The 14,992-nt window shown below is 41.8% G+C and overlaps 1 protein-coding gene across 1 annotated transcript in view; it reads right to left on the reverse strand.

The window, feature by feature from the left end:
* Positions 1 to 14,992, reverse strand: part of CHAT (choline O-acetyltransferase) — a 153,542-nt gene that overhangs the window by 7,739 nt on the left and 130,811 nt on the right. Inside the window, exons 14-15 of the mRNA XM_033943571.1 lie at positions 14,401 to 14,538; positions 5,510 to 5,765 (exon numbers count right to left, since the gene is read on the reverse strand). Coding sequence (XP_033799462.1) covers positions 5,510 to 5,765; positions 14,401 to 14,538 — 394 coding nt within the window. The remainder of the gene's footprint in view (positions 1 to 5,509; positions 5,766 to 14,400; positions 14,539 to 14,992) is intronic.

Consider the following 14,992-nt stretch of genomic DNA (forward strand, 5'->3'; position numbering starts at 1 on the left):
TCCCCCTTCCCTTCCCGTGTGCTGGCCTGCTGCGGCTGAAGGTTTTTTTCGGCGACTCCTCCTGTTAAAACTCCCCCCCCTCCCGTAACCGCTCCTGTTCAAAGCGGCCTGCTGAGGTTCGCGGCCGCTGTAACGAACCTCGCAGGCCGCTCTCCAACTTGGTAGCATGTTCCCTCTGACGCGATTGTGTCAGAGGGAACGTGCTACCATGTGGAGAGCGGCCTGCGAGGTTCGTTACAGCGGCCGCGAACCTCAGCAGGCCGCTTTGAACAAGAGCGGTAGCGGCTGTTGCAGGAGGATTTGGGGGGGGGGAATTCTTGAGCGGCGGCAGGACCATGAGGCGGGATTGAGTTTTTCGGCTTCCCCTATCTGGGGAAACCGCCGTGCCGAACTGAGCTGCGGTGGGGCCGTAGTAAGCGCGGGGCATGCTGCAGTCTTGGCGGCCACGGACATACGGATCATGGAAGCACGCTGATAAGACTGCGCATGCGCCGCCTACGGTTTTATTATATAGATATGCATACTCGTTCTTGATTTATCCATGCTATTTTTGGGTCACAGGCCATATCAGTATGACTAGCACCTGCCTTTTCTTCCCTATTACTGGAGGTCGCTCAAAGCTCACTCCAACCCATCCAGATCTGTCTTTCCATTATTGGAACAGAAGTCATAGAAGTCTGTCTTGTTTTCCCATAACAGACCATAGAAATCTGCCCAGCACTGGCCTTACTTCCCAACTACTGAGTATGCTCTCTAGGCACATTAAGTATTCTCTTTGTATTTATCCCATGCATTTTTAAATTCAGTCACTATGTTTTTGTCTCTACCACCTCCCCCAGGAGGCTATTCCATGCATTTACCACCCTATCTGTAAAAAAGTACTCCCTAAGTCACCCATCCTGCAATTTCAATTCATTCTCTTTTATTCCCCAACAAAATGATATGACATGGAAAAAGTTATTCCAAATGAATGCACATTCCTATCCTTTCATTTTGTATGTGGGATGAAATTCTGATTGTGAATAGAATCTCGCACCCTGTGAATGAGTAGAGGATTGATTAGTGCAGTCTCTTATACCTCCGAAAGTTTTCAGTTCTCATACACTGCAGAAGATATTGCTTACTTGTTTTATATTCAGACTCTGAGTTTTTATATGGAGCAACCTTAGAACAAATTTTACCAGCTTGTGTTTGCCTGGGCAATTCAGTTTCAGCTGTATAAACTGTTCAAAGGAAGGAAAATTCAGTTAAGAAGGTTCTGGAAAGATTTGCACAGTAAAATTAAAGATCTAATCTTAATGTTGCTTGCAGAAGACAAGTACTCATTTCCAGTGTATATAATTTCATTATTCTGAAATAATAAACTTTCTATTTCAGCTCCTGAGTGCCTCATACCTATAAGAGGAGGCAGACAGGAGTTGCATTTTATTTACTCTTGCATACACTTTTACATAATTACTGTTATTCATGGGGTTTTTTTGGCCGTTCCAACTCTTTGTTCTGTCAGCAAAGTTGCAAATCGATCACATATGTTCCAAGTAGCCGTACCTTTACTATTCTATCCATCTGACCTCTGACTTTTTGGCATTTTGGAAAAGTTTGAAAGTCTATTTTTTTTCGACTTGCCTTTTCAAATTTGGTTACTTTGTAATCTTGCAGTTGCTTGGCTTTTTATTTTAAGGCACATGTGTATATTGTTATTGTATGCTGTTATTTTAATAATCTGCTTTGTTCTGTTTTATTATGTATGCAATGTTTTGTTTTAATTATGTATATATTGTTGTTATCCACATAGATGGTTGATATGCGGGCTACAAGTGTTTTAAATAAATAAATAAAATATTCATTTTGAAATGATGAGCTTGATTGAGGAATCTAATGAAAATATTGATAAGATCAAGGGTGTCTACAGTATAAACAAGCAATATATAGCAGTATATATACTGGACCCTTCTTGATTTCTTTCCCCAAGAGTATACTTGGTTTAGTTGATAGTCCCTTTAATCCCTTTGGAACTTCTTGGATCTTATTTTGTCTAAGGGAATCTTTAAAGTCATCTATCATCTTTTTCAGGTCATCTGCCTTTTTATTATATTCCTCCTCATCCCATTCTTAGCTGTTGTCTCCTTAGCTGTTGTATTCTTAGCTGTTGTCTCCATTGTGGCAATCTTATCCCATAGTTCTTCTGCCACTTTAGCTGTAGTCTCAACCATAGGCAGCGGAACGCTGCTTGGTTTGGGGGGGCCCAGGAGCTCCACCCTAGCCCCATGGAATCCTATGATGCGGACTCTCCCCAGCTCCTGACTCCCCACCTACCTCCTCCCGGCATTGTACTTTTAAATCTTCAGGCAGCTGCTGCATAGTGTCAGCGAGCAGTCCTGCCCCTGGAAGTAGAATTAAGTGCTCTGGAGCAGGCTTGCTCGTTGACGCTGCACGGCAGTTGCTGGAAGATTTAGAAATTAGAACACCAAAAAGCAGGTGGGAGGGCGGGCACCAATCAAGAGACCACCAATCTTTGGAAAGGCCATGGCCCCTGTGGCCTCCCCCGTCACGACACCTATGGTCTCAACAATTAATACCATGAGGTCCCTACTACAGCGATTCGGGATTGCTAGCCATTTATCTAAAAAAACTTTTATCAAGGGAAAAGATCTTCGGTTCCTTAATAATTCTAAGTCCTCATGGTATCCTAGTTTTCCTTAGGCATTGCACTAAGGTACTACCGTGTAGGAAGTCTGTAGTTCATTCCATAAATTTATGGAACATGATGACACCATAGCATACGTTTAGGGGTATAGATGCATACGGTAAGCAGTTTAAATAGTACAATATGAAGAGTAAGTTGTAACTTAAACTAAGTGCAGTATATGTATTAGTAATTTTACTACTTTTACTTGTATGTTAGGGGAACTGCCTTGAAAAAGCCGGTACGGCGAAACATGTCGGCATCTACCCCCAGCTGACAAAGTTAACAACAGCTGAAGTCATATAAAGCTAAGTGTTTCAGCTTAAATGATTGCTTAGAGTTATTTAATAAGTATATAAGTTAATTCTATTTAAAGAATGAATATTAACTAAACAAAATGATTAAAAAATTTAAAAAACAAGATGAAAAGCTAATTTGCTGAAGGATTGATGATGATCTAGCAGCGCTTCATAAAATCATTATTAAAGTTTACTGCACCAATTCCGAGGATCCTAAAAGCATTCTATACAGTTGAGAGTGTGAATAGAAGAATTAATACTACTACTATTGCATGGACTATATACTGATTGTTGAATACACCATTGAAATTTAAAACTTGTTAGCCGGATAAGCTCTATGTACTACAGTATAAACAACTACATGTATTGCTAAACCAATCCAATAAACTTCCCACTGGTTACTGCACAAGGAAATTGAAATTGATTTTGCCAATTAAAAAATAATTTTAAAAAAACAACCTAAGTGCAGCTAGGCACCTCCCTGGACCAGCGGCTAAAACCTGGGTACCTAATGGTGCTTAGTGATGCTGCATGACTAAGCAATGTCTTGCAAAAGACGATATTTAATCTTAAAAAATAGCTATTAGCATTAGAGCCAAAATATATATTAGTTAAAGTACAGTATTTTGTCAAGGGTCTCCAAATCTGATTATCCATGCTTTTAGAGATTATCACAGTAAATATGCATGAGATCATTTTGCATGCACTACCTCAACATATGCTAATATAGCTCTTGCATACTGATTATGAAGATCCTGAGCCCCTCCCTCCCCAGATAATGGCTTTTTGGAACTATATTTGAGGATCTTTGAATGTCCTCAAATACACCTTGACATGAACTGTTACTGAAAAGGCCTGAGCTAAATCCAAACCTCTCTTTTTTATTTCTTAGTGCTGTTGAAACCAGCAAACCATAATTTTCCTTTTGTTGCTTCACAACATAATTTCTAGGACAGAGATTCCCAAACTCTGTCCTTGAGGGTCACAATCCAGTTGGCCTTCCAGAATGTCAGCTACCTCTATAATATGCAAACAGATCTCATGCCTTTTCACTGTGGAGATCCTGAAAAACTGATGGCTTAGTGGCCATCAAGGACTTAGAGATAGAGAGCTGCACAGGAAAGGGAATTGCAGGAATCCCACGGAACCTGCAGGATTCCCACAGGTAAGTAAAAAATTTCACAGGATTCCCACGGGAATGAAAGAAGTTACTGTGGAATTCCTTCAGAAGTGTAGTCAAAATTTCATGTGACTACAGAATGAGGCTTGGAATGCACAGGGAGACAGCTGGAATGCAGAACAAGGCTTGGAACATTCATTGGTTGAATAGTGAATTCATCCAAAAAACCATGGGAAGCTGTTGGGGATGGGAGGAAACAGAGGGTGAAAGTAAATAATAGCATTGACTCATGTTGGGGATGGAATGGATCTTATTGGATATGGGTGAGGATGTGCTAGAGTCCATTGGGAATAGGCAGGGATATGTGAAATTTCTGCCCTCATGCCTAACTTGTGCATGAATTAGCTGGTGCGACAGCAAGTTGGGGGTTGCTGCTCACGCCAGAAATGTTACAGAGGTAAGGGGGAAGGAAAGCGGCATATGTGCAGCAGGAGGGGGCGGGGAAGTAGCATGTGGAGGTGGGGGGAGGCAGAGAACAGGGGGTGGGGGAGGGGCAAGACAGAGGGCAGGGGAGGGGCACCACTGCCCCAGGTGCCTCTCACCCTCGCTTTGCCACTGATCGCAGCTTATTGAAGGACCCCTATATCTAGTTAACAGCTGAATATTGCCACAATACAAAAAATTTGTAGCACTGCCTCCACTCCTTCCCTAACCAGCTCATAATTCTACAGACAATAGCTGGTCATTCAAATGGCTCAGTATTAGGCCCTCTTTTACTAAGCTGTGGTAGAGGTTTCTAATGCGGCCCCAGGTACTCAATGCTCCAACGCTGCTCCGATGCTCATAGAATTCTATCAGCGTCCATGCAGCGTTGGAGCATTTAGCACTCCGGGCTGCGTTAGAAACCTCTGCTGTGGCTTAACAAAAAGGGGGGGGGGTTGGTTTAGTACTTAAAAATAATGAACAAATAAGCGTGTTATACATCCACTGGCAGCCAATAAATGGACAACTTACTTTGAATGTTAGGCTACGTATGGGGTTTTTTTCTCTTGCTGTACTCATTTGGATATTAATTCTTATAGGTTAAGACTTTAGCCTTAGGTTGTAATATATTTAATTGTTCTGAAGAGGAATATGTACCAGTGTGAAATGACTCTTTCTATTGAAAAATGGACCTTTGCATATTGTCCCCCCGACTCACTCAGCTGGCTGCTTACTGATGAATAGCAAAAAATACAAAATTGGGAAAAAGGAGCGTGCGTTTTGGGCAGTTGATAGGTCTCTATTTTGCATAAATCTTCTACAGTATTTGTATAGGTTTTATATACAGTATATGCACATATACACACAATAGATAGATAGATTGGAAGGGGACAATACTAGTTATAGAGAGTTAGAACTTGCAGGCTTTTTGTGGCATTGCTGCTTTTGTATGGTCATGGGGTGGTTGGGCCTTGGAGTTACATTTGATGCATAGCTCCTGCATTGAATTAAGGCTTTCTTCCAGTGCTCGAGCAAACTTAGACGACGAGGTTTCTTTGCATTCTCGGAAACTCGAGATGCAAAATAAAATGTGATGCGGTTGTGGGTTGTAGCATGCACCGTAGCCATTGGGAACAACAGGTCCATAGCAACAGAACATATCCATTGTGGTGGGCACCTGAAAGAAAAGAAACATACAAGAGGTGATCATTTAAATTATACATGCGAAGGACTGGTTGCACTGCAATTTAAAAGAGATTACAATTAGTAAGGAGGGAATTCATCAAGGGGTGCTTATGCTTATATTTATGTGTCTGGGAAAGGTACATGGGATCTCTTAGAGAGAGGAAGAGATAATGGTTACTGTGGATGGGCAGACTGGATGGGCCATTTGGCCTTTATCTGCCATCATGTTTCTATGTTTTGTCTATGTTTGATTTATTATGTATGTCCTCATGTGAACCACCAAGAACAAATAAATAAACTGCATAGGAATATAATGGGCATTCTAGCGTTTAGCGTGTGCTAAATCAGTTAGTGCCCTTTGATGAAGTCCCCTCTTAATGGCACCCAAGTGGAGGTGCTGGGAAGATCTGCAAGAAACTCCTATTCTATAAAGGATACTCCATGCCAAGCTCCTATTATAGAAGATGCAGAAGATGTTAATACCATTGCATTAACATCTTCCACAAAGACCATTTAGTGCCAAATTCCTGTGTCCTACTTTGGGCATTGCAAATTATGCCTACTGAAACCTGGTGTAAATGCGTTAACTAGCTCATGCTACTCCCATGGTTGTGCCCCCTTTTGGGTTGTGTGCAAGACACTTTGGGCATGCAGCATTACAGAACATTGTGTAGGCAGATCTGTGTGAGTGTAAATAAATGCCAGTTAAAACCATTAATTGTTAATGGCTCATTAACTAATTAATTTTTGCAACATCTGCTCTATGTGCCCAAATTTGGGTAAGCTTTATAAGAACATAAGAACTGCCATCTCTGGATCAGACCTTCGGTCCATCAAGTTCGGCAATCTGCATGCGGAGGCCCAGCCAGGTATACACCTGGCGTAATTTTAGTCACCCATATCCCTCTATGCCTCTCGTAAGGAGATGTGCATCTAGTTTGCTTTTAAATCCTAGAACGGTGGATTCCGCAATAACCTCCTCTGGGAGAGCATTCCAGGTGTCCACCACTCGTTGCGTGAAGCAGAACTTCCTGATATTTGTCCTGGACTTGTCCCTCCTTATTTTCAGTCCATGTCCTCTTGTCCATGTCACATTGGACATTGTAAATAATTTTTTTTCCTGCTCTATTTTGTCGATTTCTTTCAGTATTTTGAAAGTCTCGATCATATCCCCTCGCAGTCTCCTTTTCTCAAGGGAGAACAATCCCAGTATCTTAAGTTGTTCCTCATATTCCATACTCCATACCTTTTATTAGCTTTGTTGATCGTCTCTGCACTCTCTCCAGCAATTTTATATCCTTCTTTAGGTTGGGAGACCAATGTTGGACACAGCATTCCAAGTGTGGTCTGACCATTGCTCTATAAAGCGGCATTATAACTTTCTCTGATTTACTCGTGATTCCTTTCTTTATCATGCCTAACATTCTATTTGCTTTCTATGCCACTGCCGCACATTGTGCCGACGGTTTCAGGGTCCTATCTATCAGTACACCCAGGTCCTTTTCTTGTTCGCTCTTACTCAGAGTTGCACCTGACATTCTATACTCGTGTTCCTTGTTCTTTCTGCCTAAATGCATTACTTTGCACTTTTCCACATTAAACTTCATCTGCCATTTCTCCGCCCATTTCTCTAACTGACACAAGTCACTCTGGAGTTCCTCGCTATCCTTCTGCGATCTGGTTGCCCGGCATAGCTTTGTGTCGTCTGCAAACTTGATGATCTCACTGGATGTTCCTTCTTCTAGGTCATTGATGAAAATATTAAATATTAAATAAGATGGGCCCAAGTACCAAGCCCTGGGGCACACCACTAGTCACTTTCTCCCAGTTTGAGAACTTCCCATTTATGCCCACTCTCTGCTTCCTGTTCGCCAGCCATTTGCCTATCCATCTTAGTATATCTCCCTCTATTCCATGGCTTTGTAGTTTTCTGATAAGTCTTTCATGTGGAACTTGTCAAACGCTTTTTGGAAGTCCAAGTATATTATGTCCACCGGTTCTCCCCTATCAATTTGTTTGTTCACAGTCTCAAAAAATTGAAGTAAATTCGTCACACATGATTTCCCTTTCCTGAAGCCATGTTGACTGGCTCTCATCAGGTCGTGTGTATTCAAGTGCCGGACTATGCTATCTTTAATCAGTGCTTCAACCATCTTTCCAGGGACAGACGTAAGACTCACAGGTCTGTAGTTGCCCGGTTCTCCTCTTGATCCTTTTTTGAAAATTGGCGTGACGTTCGCTATCTTCCAATCGTCCGGTATCTGTCCAGTTCTAATTGACAGGTTGGCAAATCTGTCTAGTTCTAATTGACAGTTGGCAAGTTTTTGCAAAAGCTCTCTGATTTCAACCTTCTTTTAAGACTCTTGGGTGAATTCCATCAGGTCCAGGGGATTTGTTGCTTTTAAGATTGTCAATCTGGTAGTATATCTGGTTCAAGTCCACTTCTACTGTGGTGAGGCTGTCCTCTATTACTCCTTTGAACACTTTCACTGCTTCTGGTATTGTTGCGGTGTCCTCCTTCGTAAAGACAGATGCAAAGAAGGAATTTAGTCTGTCTGCAATTTGTTTGTCTTCTACGACGGAAATGAAAGAGAAGCTAGAGTCCCTCTGGATCAAGATTCTTGGCCAAAACAGCGCAGACACAAAAATTGGCCTTTACTATCGTCCCCCAGGACAGGCGGAGGAAACTGACTCAGAAATGATAGAGGAAATCAAACAAGAATGCAAGACGGGCAATGTAATAATATTGGGAGACTTCAATTTCCCGAGGATAGACTGGAAACTAGGAACCTCCAACTGCGGCAAGGAGGCCAAGTTCCTGGAGGCGCTAGGGGATTGCTTCCTGGAACAAATGGTAAAAGAGCCGACAAGAGGCAACGCCACCCTGGACTTGGTACTAAATGGTCTCACGGGTCCGACAAAAGAAGTAGAAGTTACGGTACCGCTGGGGACGAGCGATCACAATGTGATCAACTTTAAGCTTGACATCGGGAATAGAAAACATGCCAAAACCTTAACCAAAACCTTAAATTTTAAAAAGGGCAAATACGATCACATGAGAGCCATGGTGAAAAAACGACTCAAGAAAAAGGTGGATAAACTTAAAACGGTAGACCAGGCATGGTCCCTCCTGAAAAATACTATCACAGAAGCACAAAATCTCCACATTCCGAGGATCTCCAAAGAGGGGAGAACAAAAGGTAAGGGAGAACCAGCATGGCTTACCAGACAGGTGAGGGAAGCCATAAAAGAAAAGAAGGACTCTTTCAAAAAATGGAAACACATGAAAACAACCGAAGCATGGAAAAAACATAAAGATGATCAGAAGAAATGTCACAAGGCGGTGAGGGATGCCAAAAAGGACTATGAGGAAAAAATAGCGCAAAAGGCCAAAAACTTCAAACCCTTCTTTAGATACGTGAAAGGGAAAAAACCCACAAAAGAGGCAGTGGGACCCCTGGACGACCAGGGAAGAAAAGGGTACATCAAAGAAGATAAACAAATTGCAGACAAACTAAATTCCTTCTTTGCGTCCGTCTTTACGGAGGAGGATACCGCAAAAATACCAGAAGCAGTGAAAGTGTTTAGTGGAGTAATAGAAGACAGCCTCACCACAGTTGAAGTGGAGTTGGACCAGATATACTACCAGATCGACAAACTTAAAAGTGACAAATCCCCTGGACCGGATGGAATTCACCCGAGAGTTTTAAAGGAATTGAAGGTTGAAATCGGAGAGCTATTGCAAAAACTTGCCAATCTGACAATCAGAACTGGACAGATACCAGAAGACTGGAAGATAGCGAACGTCACGCCAATTTTCAAAAAAGGATCGAGAGGGGAACCAGGCAACTACAGACCTGTGAGCCTTACGTCTGTCCCTGGAAAGATGGTTGAAGCACTGATCAAGGATAGCATAGTCCGGCACCTAGATACACACGACTTGATGAAACCCAGTCAACATGGGTTCAGGAAAGGGAAATCATGTTTAACGAATTTACTTCAATTTTTTGAGACCGTGAACAAGCAAATTGATAGTGGAATGCCGGTGGACATAATATATTTGGACTTCCAGAAGGCGTTCGACAAAGTTCCACATGAAAGACTTCTCAGGAAACTACAAAGCCATGGAATAGAGGGAGATATACACAGGTGGATAGGCAAATGGCTGGAAAACAGAAAGCAGAGAGTGGGCATAAATGGGAAGTTCTCAGACTGGGAGAAAGTGACTAGTGGTGTGCCCCAGGGCTCGGTTCTTGGGCCGATCCTATTTAATATTTACATCAATGACCTGGAAGAAGGAGTATCCAGTGAGATCATTAAGTTTGCAGACGACACAAAGCTATGCCGGGCAATCAGATCGCAGGAGGATAGCGAGGAACTCCAGAGCGACTTGTATCAGTTAGAGAAATGGGCAGAGCAATGGCAGATGAAGTTCAACGTGGAGAAATGCAAAGTAATGCATTTAGGTAGTAAGAATAAGGAACACGAGTATAGAATGTCAGGCGCAACTCTGGGTAAGAGCGAACAAGAAAAGGACCTGGGTGTACTGATAGATAGGACCCTGAAGCCATCGGCACAATGCGCGGCAGCGGCAAAGAAAGCAAACAGAATGTTAGGCATGATAAAGAAAGGAATCACGAGTAGATCGGAGAAAGTCATAATGCCGCTTTATAGAGCAAAGGTCAGACCACACTTGGAATACTGTGTCCAACATTGGTCTACCAACCTAAAGAAGGATATAAAACTGCTGGAGAGGGTGCAGAGACGAGCAACGAAGCTAATAAGAGGTATGGAGAACTTGGAATATGAGGAACGACTCAAGAAACTGGGACTGTTCTCCCTTGAGAAGAGGAGGCTGCGAGGGGACATGATCGAGACGTTCAAAATGCTGAAAGGCATCGATAAAATAGAGCAGGAAAATAAATTATTTGCATTGTCCAATGCGACACGGACAAGAGGACATGGTTTGAAGCTAAGGGGGGACAAGTCCAGGACAAATGTCAGGAAGTTCTGCTTTACGCAGCGAGTGGTGGACGCCTGGAATGCTCTCCCAAAGGAAGTTATTAAGGAATCCACTGTGCTGGGATTCAAAGGAAAATTAGATGCACATCTCCTTACGAGAGGCATAGAGGGATATGGGTGACTAAAACTACATCAGGTGTATACCTGACTGGGCCTCCGCGTGTGCGGATCGCCGGACTCGATGGACCATGGGTCTGATCCGGAGATGGCAGTTCTTATGTTCTTATGTTCTTATGATGTACCCTTTTCTTCCCTGGTCATCCAGTGGTCCCACCGCCTCTTTTGCAGGTTTTTTTTCCTTTTACGTATCTAAAGAAGGGCTTGAAATTTTTGGCCTTTTGCGCTATTTTCTCCTCATAGTACTTTTTGGCATCCCTCACCGCCTTGTGACATTTCTTCTGATCATCTTTGTGTCTGTTCCAAGCTTCGGTTGTTTTTGTGCGTTTCCATTTTTTAAAGGAGTCCTTCTTTTTTTTTATGGCTTCCTTCACCTTGATGAACAGTATATCAAAAATAAAGAAACTTGAAACTTGAAAATAATTTCTATGAGCATCGAAGCATTTACCTTGGCAGCCCACAGCAGAAATCTCTACTGTGGCTTTGTAAAAGGAACCCTTAATTATTTAAGAAGCTTAATCAGTGCTGATAGCAAGCAATTAGCACCTCATAACTGGCTTACATTAAAATTACTGGCTTACATTAAAAATAATTGGATGGTAGGCACCTATCACTTTCAGGTAGGTGCCTAGACCAAGGCGCCTACCTTAGGCATGGTTAGGGATGGATCGTGGGCATGTTTAGGACATAGGACTTAGGTGCCGGTATTTAGACCAAGAAAACCCTGGCATAAATAGGGTATGCCTAAGGTTAGGATGACTACTGGCACCTAAGTTTGGCTTAGGCGCCACTAGGCGCAACTCCATATACAGGACCTAACTTAAGACTGACATGCACTAAGCTCTGAGGCCCCAATTCTGTAACCGGCGTCTAATGTTAGGCACCTATTTTGGAGGTGCCCAACTAGATCAGCACCTATCTAAATTGAATAACAAGCTCAATTAAGCTTTTTAATCAGCAAAATTGAAGCATAGGCGCCTATTACTAAATAGCGATTCTGGAACAAGGCGCCTCTAAAAATTTAGGCGGCCTTCAAAAAAAATAGGCGCTATGCATGTTAGGCGTGGGCATGGCTTCGTGTTAGGTGCCTTGTTACAGAATTGCTGCTCTTAAGCGTGCTTAAGCGCTCACATGGGTGCCTAAGTTTTGGTTATGTCTAGAAGTGGCCTATTTATTGGGCGCCTCCAAAATAGGTGTCGCTTAGTGTGATTCACTAAACAGCACCCAATTTTACTTGAATCGCGCTGAACGGTGTCTACTTCGTCGCCTAACTTTTGGGCACTTCTTATAGAATTTGCCCCGAATTCCTCGGCACCTCTGTTTTAGGTGTCACTTGAAGAATCAGGGTCACAGTGATTATATATATAAAAGGAAAATCTATAACTGCATACCTGCACTAATACATGCCTATCACATGTAAATGCAGAGGACATTTTAACTGTGAACCCCTTAAATTTAGGTACATTTTTGGCCTCTCTTTTCTTTATAAAATTGGCTTGGGATAGATGCATTTTTTGCTGCCTTAGACATAGAAACATGATGGCAGATAAAGGCCAAATGGCCCATCTAGTCTGCCCATCCACAGTAATCATTATCTCTTTATCGCTCTGAGAGATCCCACGTGCCTATCCCAGGCCCTCTTGAATTCAGACACAGTCTCTGTTTCCACCACCTCTTCCAGGAGACTGTTCCACGCATCTACCACCCTTTCCATAAAAAGTATTTCTTCAGATTACTCCAGAGCCTATCACCTCTTAACTTCATCCTATGCCCTCTCATTGCAGAGTTTCCTTTCAAATGAAAGAGACTCGACTCATGCACATTTATATTACGTAGGTATTTAAACGTCTCTATCATATCTCCTCTCTCCCGCCTTTCCTCCAAAGTATACAGATTGAGATCTTTAAGTCTGTCCCCATATGACTTATGACGAAGACCACGCACCATTTTAGCAGCCTTCCACTGGACCGACTCCATCCTTTTTACATCTTTTTGAAGGTGCGGCCTCCAGTATTGTACACAATATTCTAAATGAGATCTCACCAGAGTCTTAAACAGGGGCATCAATACTTCCTTTCTCCTACTGGCCATACCTCTCCCTATGCACCCTAGCATCTCTCCAGCTTTCGCCGTCACCTTTTCAACTAGATGCTTAATGCACAAAGGTGCCTTAAATGCTGCTTGATAAATTCCCCCCTAAATCTGCTGTTTAACAGCCTACATCCATAGAGACCTTCTGAAGCACTTCTTTTCTCATTGATGGTTTCTTTCAGAATTTTTACTGTATAATATTACAGTATATAAATTCAAGACCACAGAGATGTTATCACTATATTTAATTATTACATTTCTGCCCTGCAGCTTTATCAGTAGTTTAAGGGCAGTTTTAATATGTGCTGATTTTATATTAAATACCATACTTAGCATGTAGTGCCTGGATATAATCTTATCAAGCATTTAGATTTTGGCTAGACTTTACAGTAGATATCCTGCAAACAACGGGATGGTTGGATAGGCTGGAGTAAGCTTAGATGGCAACTTCAGCAGTTGGAACCTAAGATAAAACCAGGTGGACTTTAGTCTATGGCCCAGAAATATTAAAGAAGAGACAAGTTCATTTAATCATGTATTTTAAATGAGAATAACTAATGGTCAGACTGGATGGACCGTTCAGGTCTTTTATCTGCCGTCATTTACTATGTTACTATGATGACACTAATTCACAGTGTCTTGGGTCAGATTTCACATGAGCTTTAATTTCCCTGTGCAAAATGCAAGGTGCATATATGCAGGCATGCAGCAGGTTGTATAGTTTCTGTTGGCACACTTTCCACGCGTCTGTGATAGAGATCTGCAGTGGGACTGACAGAACGGTGCAGTTGTAAACTGACATTTAAACCACGGCTTAGACTCTTATAGCTCCCATGGTGCACATTCTTCTAAAGACCATTTCAAACCCATAAGTAAAAGGGCTGTGGATGTCCCAGCTATTGGAAACTTTTTAATAACAATTTTCAGAACTCAGAAAATGAAAAATCTTCAGAAGAATTGGTAACTTTAATTGCCTCAAAGATAAAAGCAAATGTTGGAATTCAATCTTTCCTTTCTTCTTATTGCCATAGATTTGGATGGAAGTGTTCAATACTAATTATGTTTAGTTTTTTACCTATATTTGTTTGATTTTGGATGTCATCCAACTTATGGCTTGATTGTATCTTGTATGCTATTAAAAATCATAATTTTTTTTTTTAAGGAATGTTACACAATTCCATTCCAAGTGTCATTTTCGTTTTCCATACTGGAGCCACTGGAGTGATGATACTAGATTAAGGGTCGCTTTTGCAAAGCTACGGTAGTGATTCTCCCACTGCAAATGCACCGAAGCCCATAGGAACTGAATGGCCTTTGGTGTATTTGCAGTGGGATAATCACTACCACAGAAAGGATCCTAAATATTGAACATAGCCTAAGCTTTTTGTTGCACTTACCTGACTGGTAGAGAGGACAAATCGATTACTTGTCAAATACATTTCATCATCAAATAGTTCGGGCAATTCCTTGCACATTTCCTTGGCCATCTCCCTTAGTCCAAGCAAGTGATTGTCTATTGCCATACCAGTAATAGCCTGGGGATAATATAACAAAAAGCAGAAGCAAATCTATTTTTTCAGTCTAGTTGGTAGTTGCTTTAGGAAAAATTCTGACTGGCCATGAAAATCAAATGAGGCCTGCTCTCGTTCCCTACTATAAAAGAAGTGGTCATTCATAACACCCAGGAGTTTGAGGATTGGGAAGGGAGAGGGAAAAGTGCGAGTGAGAATCCATTTTGGGAAGGAGCAGAGGAAATGAGATTGGACGAAGAAGATGCTTAAAAATAAATTATTCAAAAATCAGTCATTAAATTTATTTTTCTGATTTGCTCAGTGATTTGAAATGTTACATTAAAAGTCTGGGCACCTTTTCTATATGCATAAAATTACTGTAAATAGTTAAAGGTCACAAATGAAACCTTTGCACTACATTAGCAGTTGTTTATGTTAATATATGTTTATTCACTGAGGAAACTGATTTGATGTAAAA

The sequence above is a fragment of the Geotrypetes seraphini genome, chromosome 4 (assembly GCF_902459505.1).
Source record: "Geotrypetes seraphini chromosome 4, aGeoSer1.1, whole genome shotgun sequence".
Taxonomy (NCBI): Eukaryota; Metazoa; Chordata; class Amphibia; order Gymnophiona; family Dermophiidae; genus Geotrypetes; species Geotrypetes seraphini.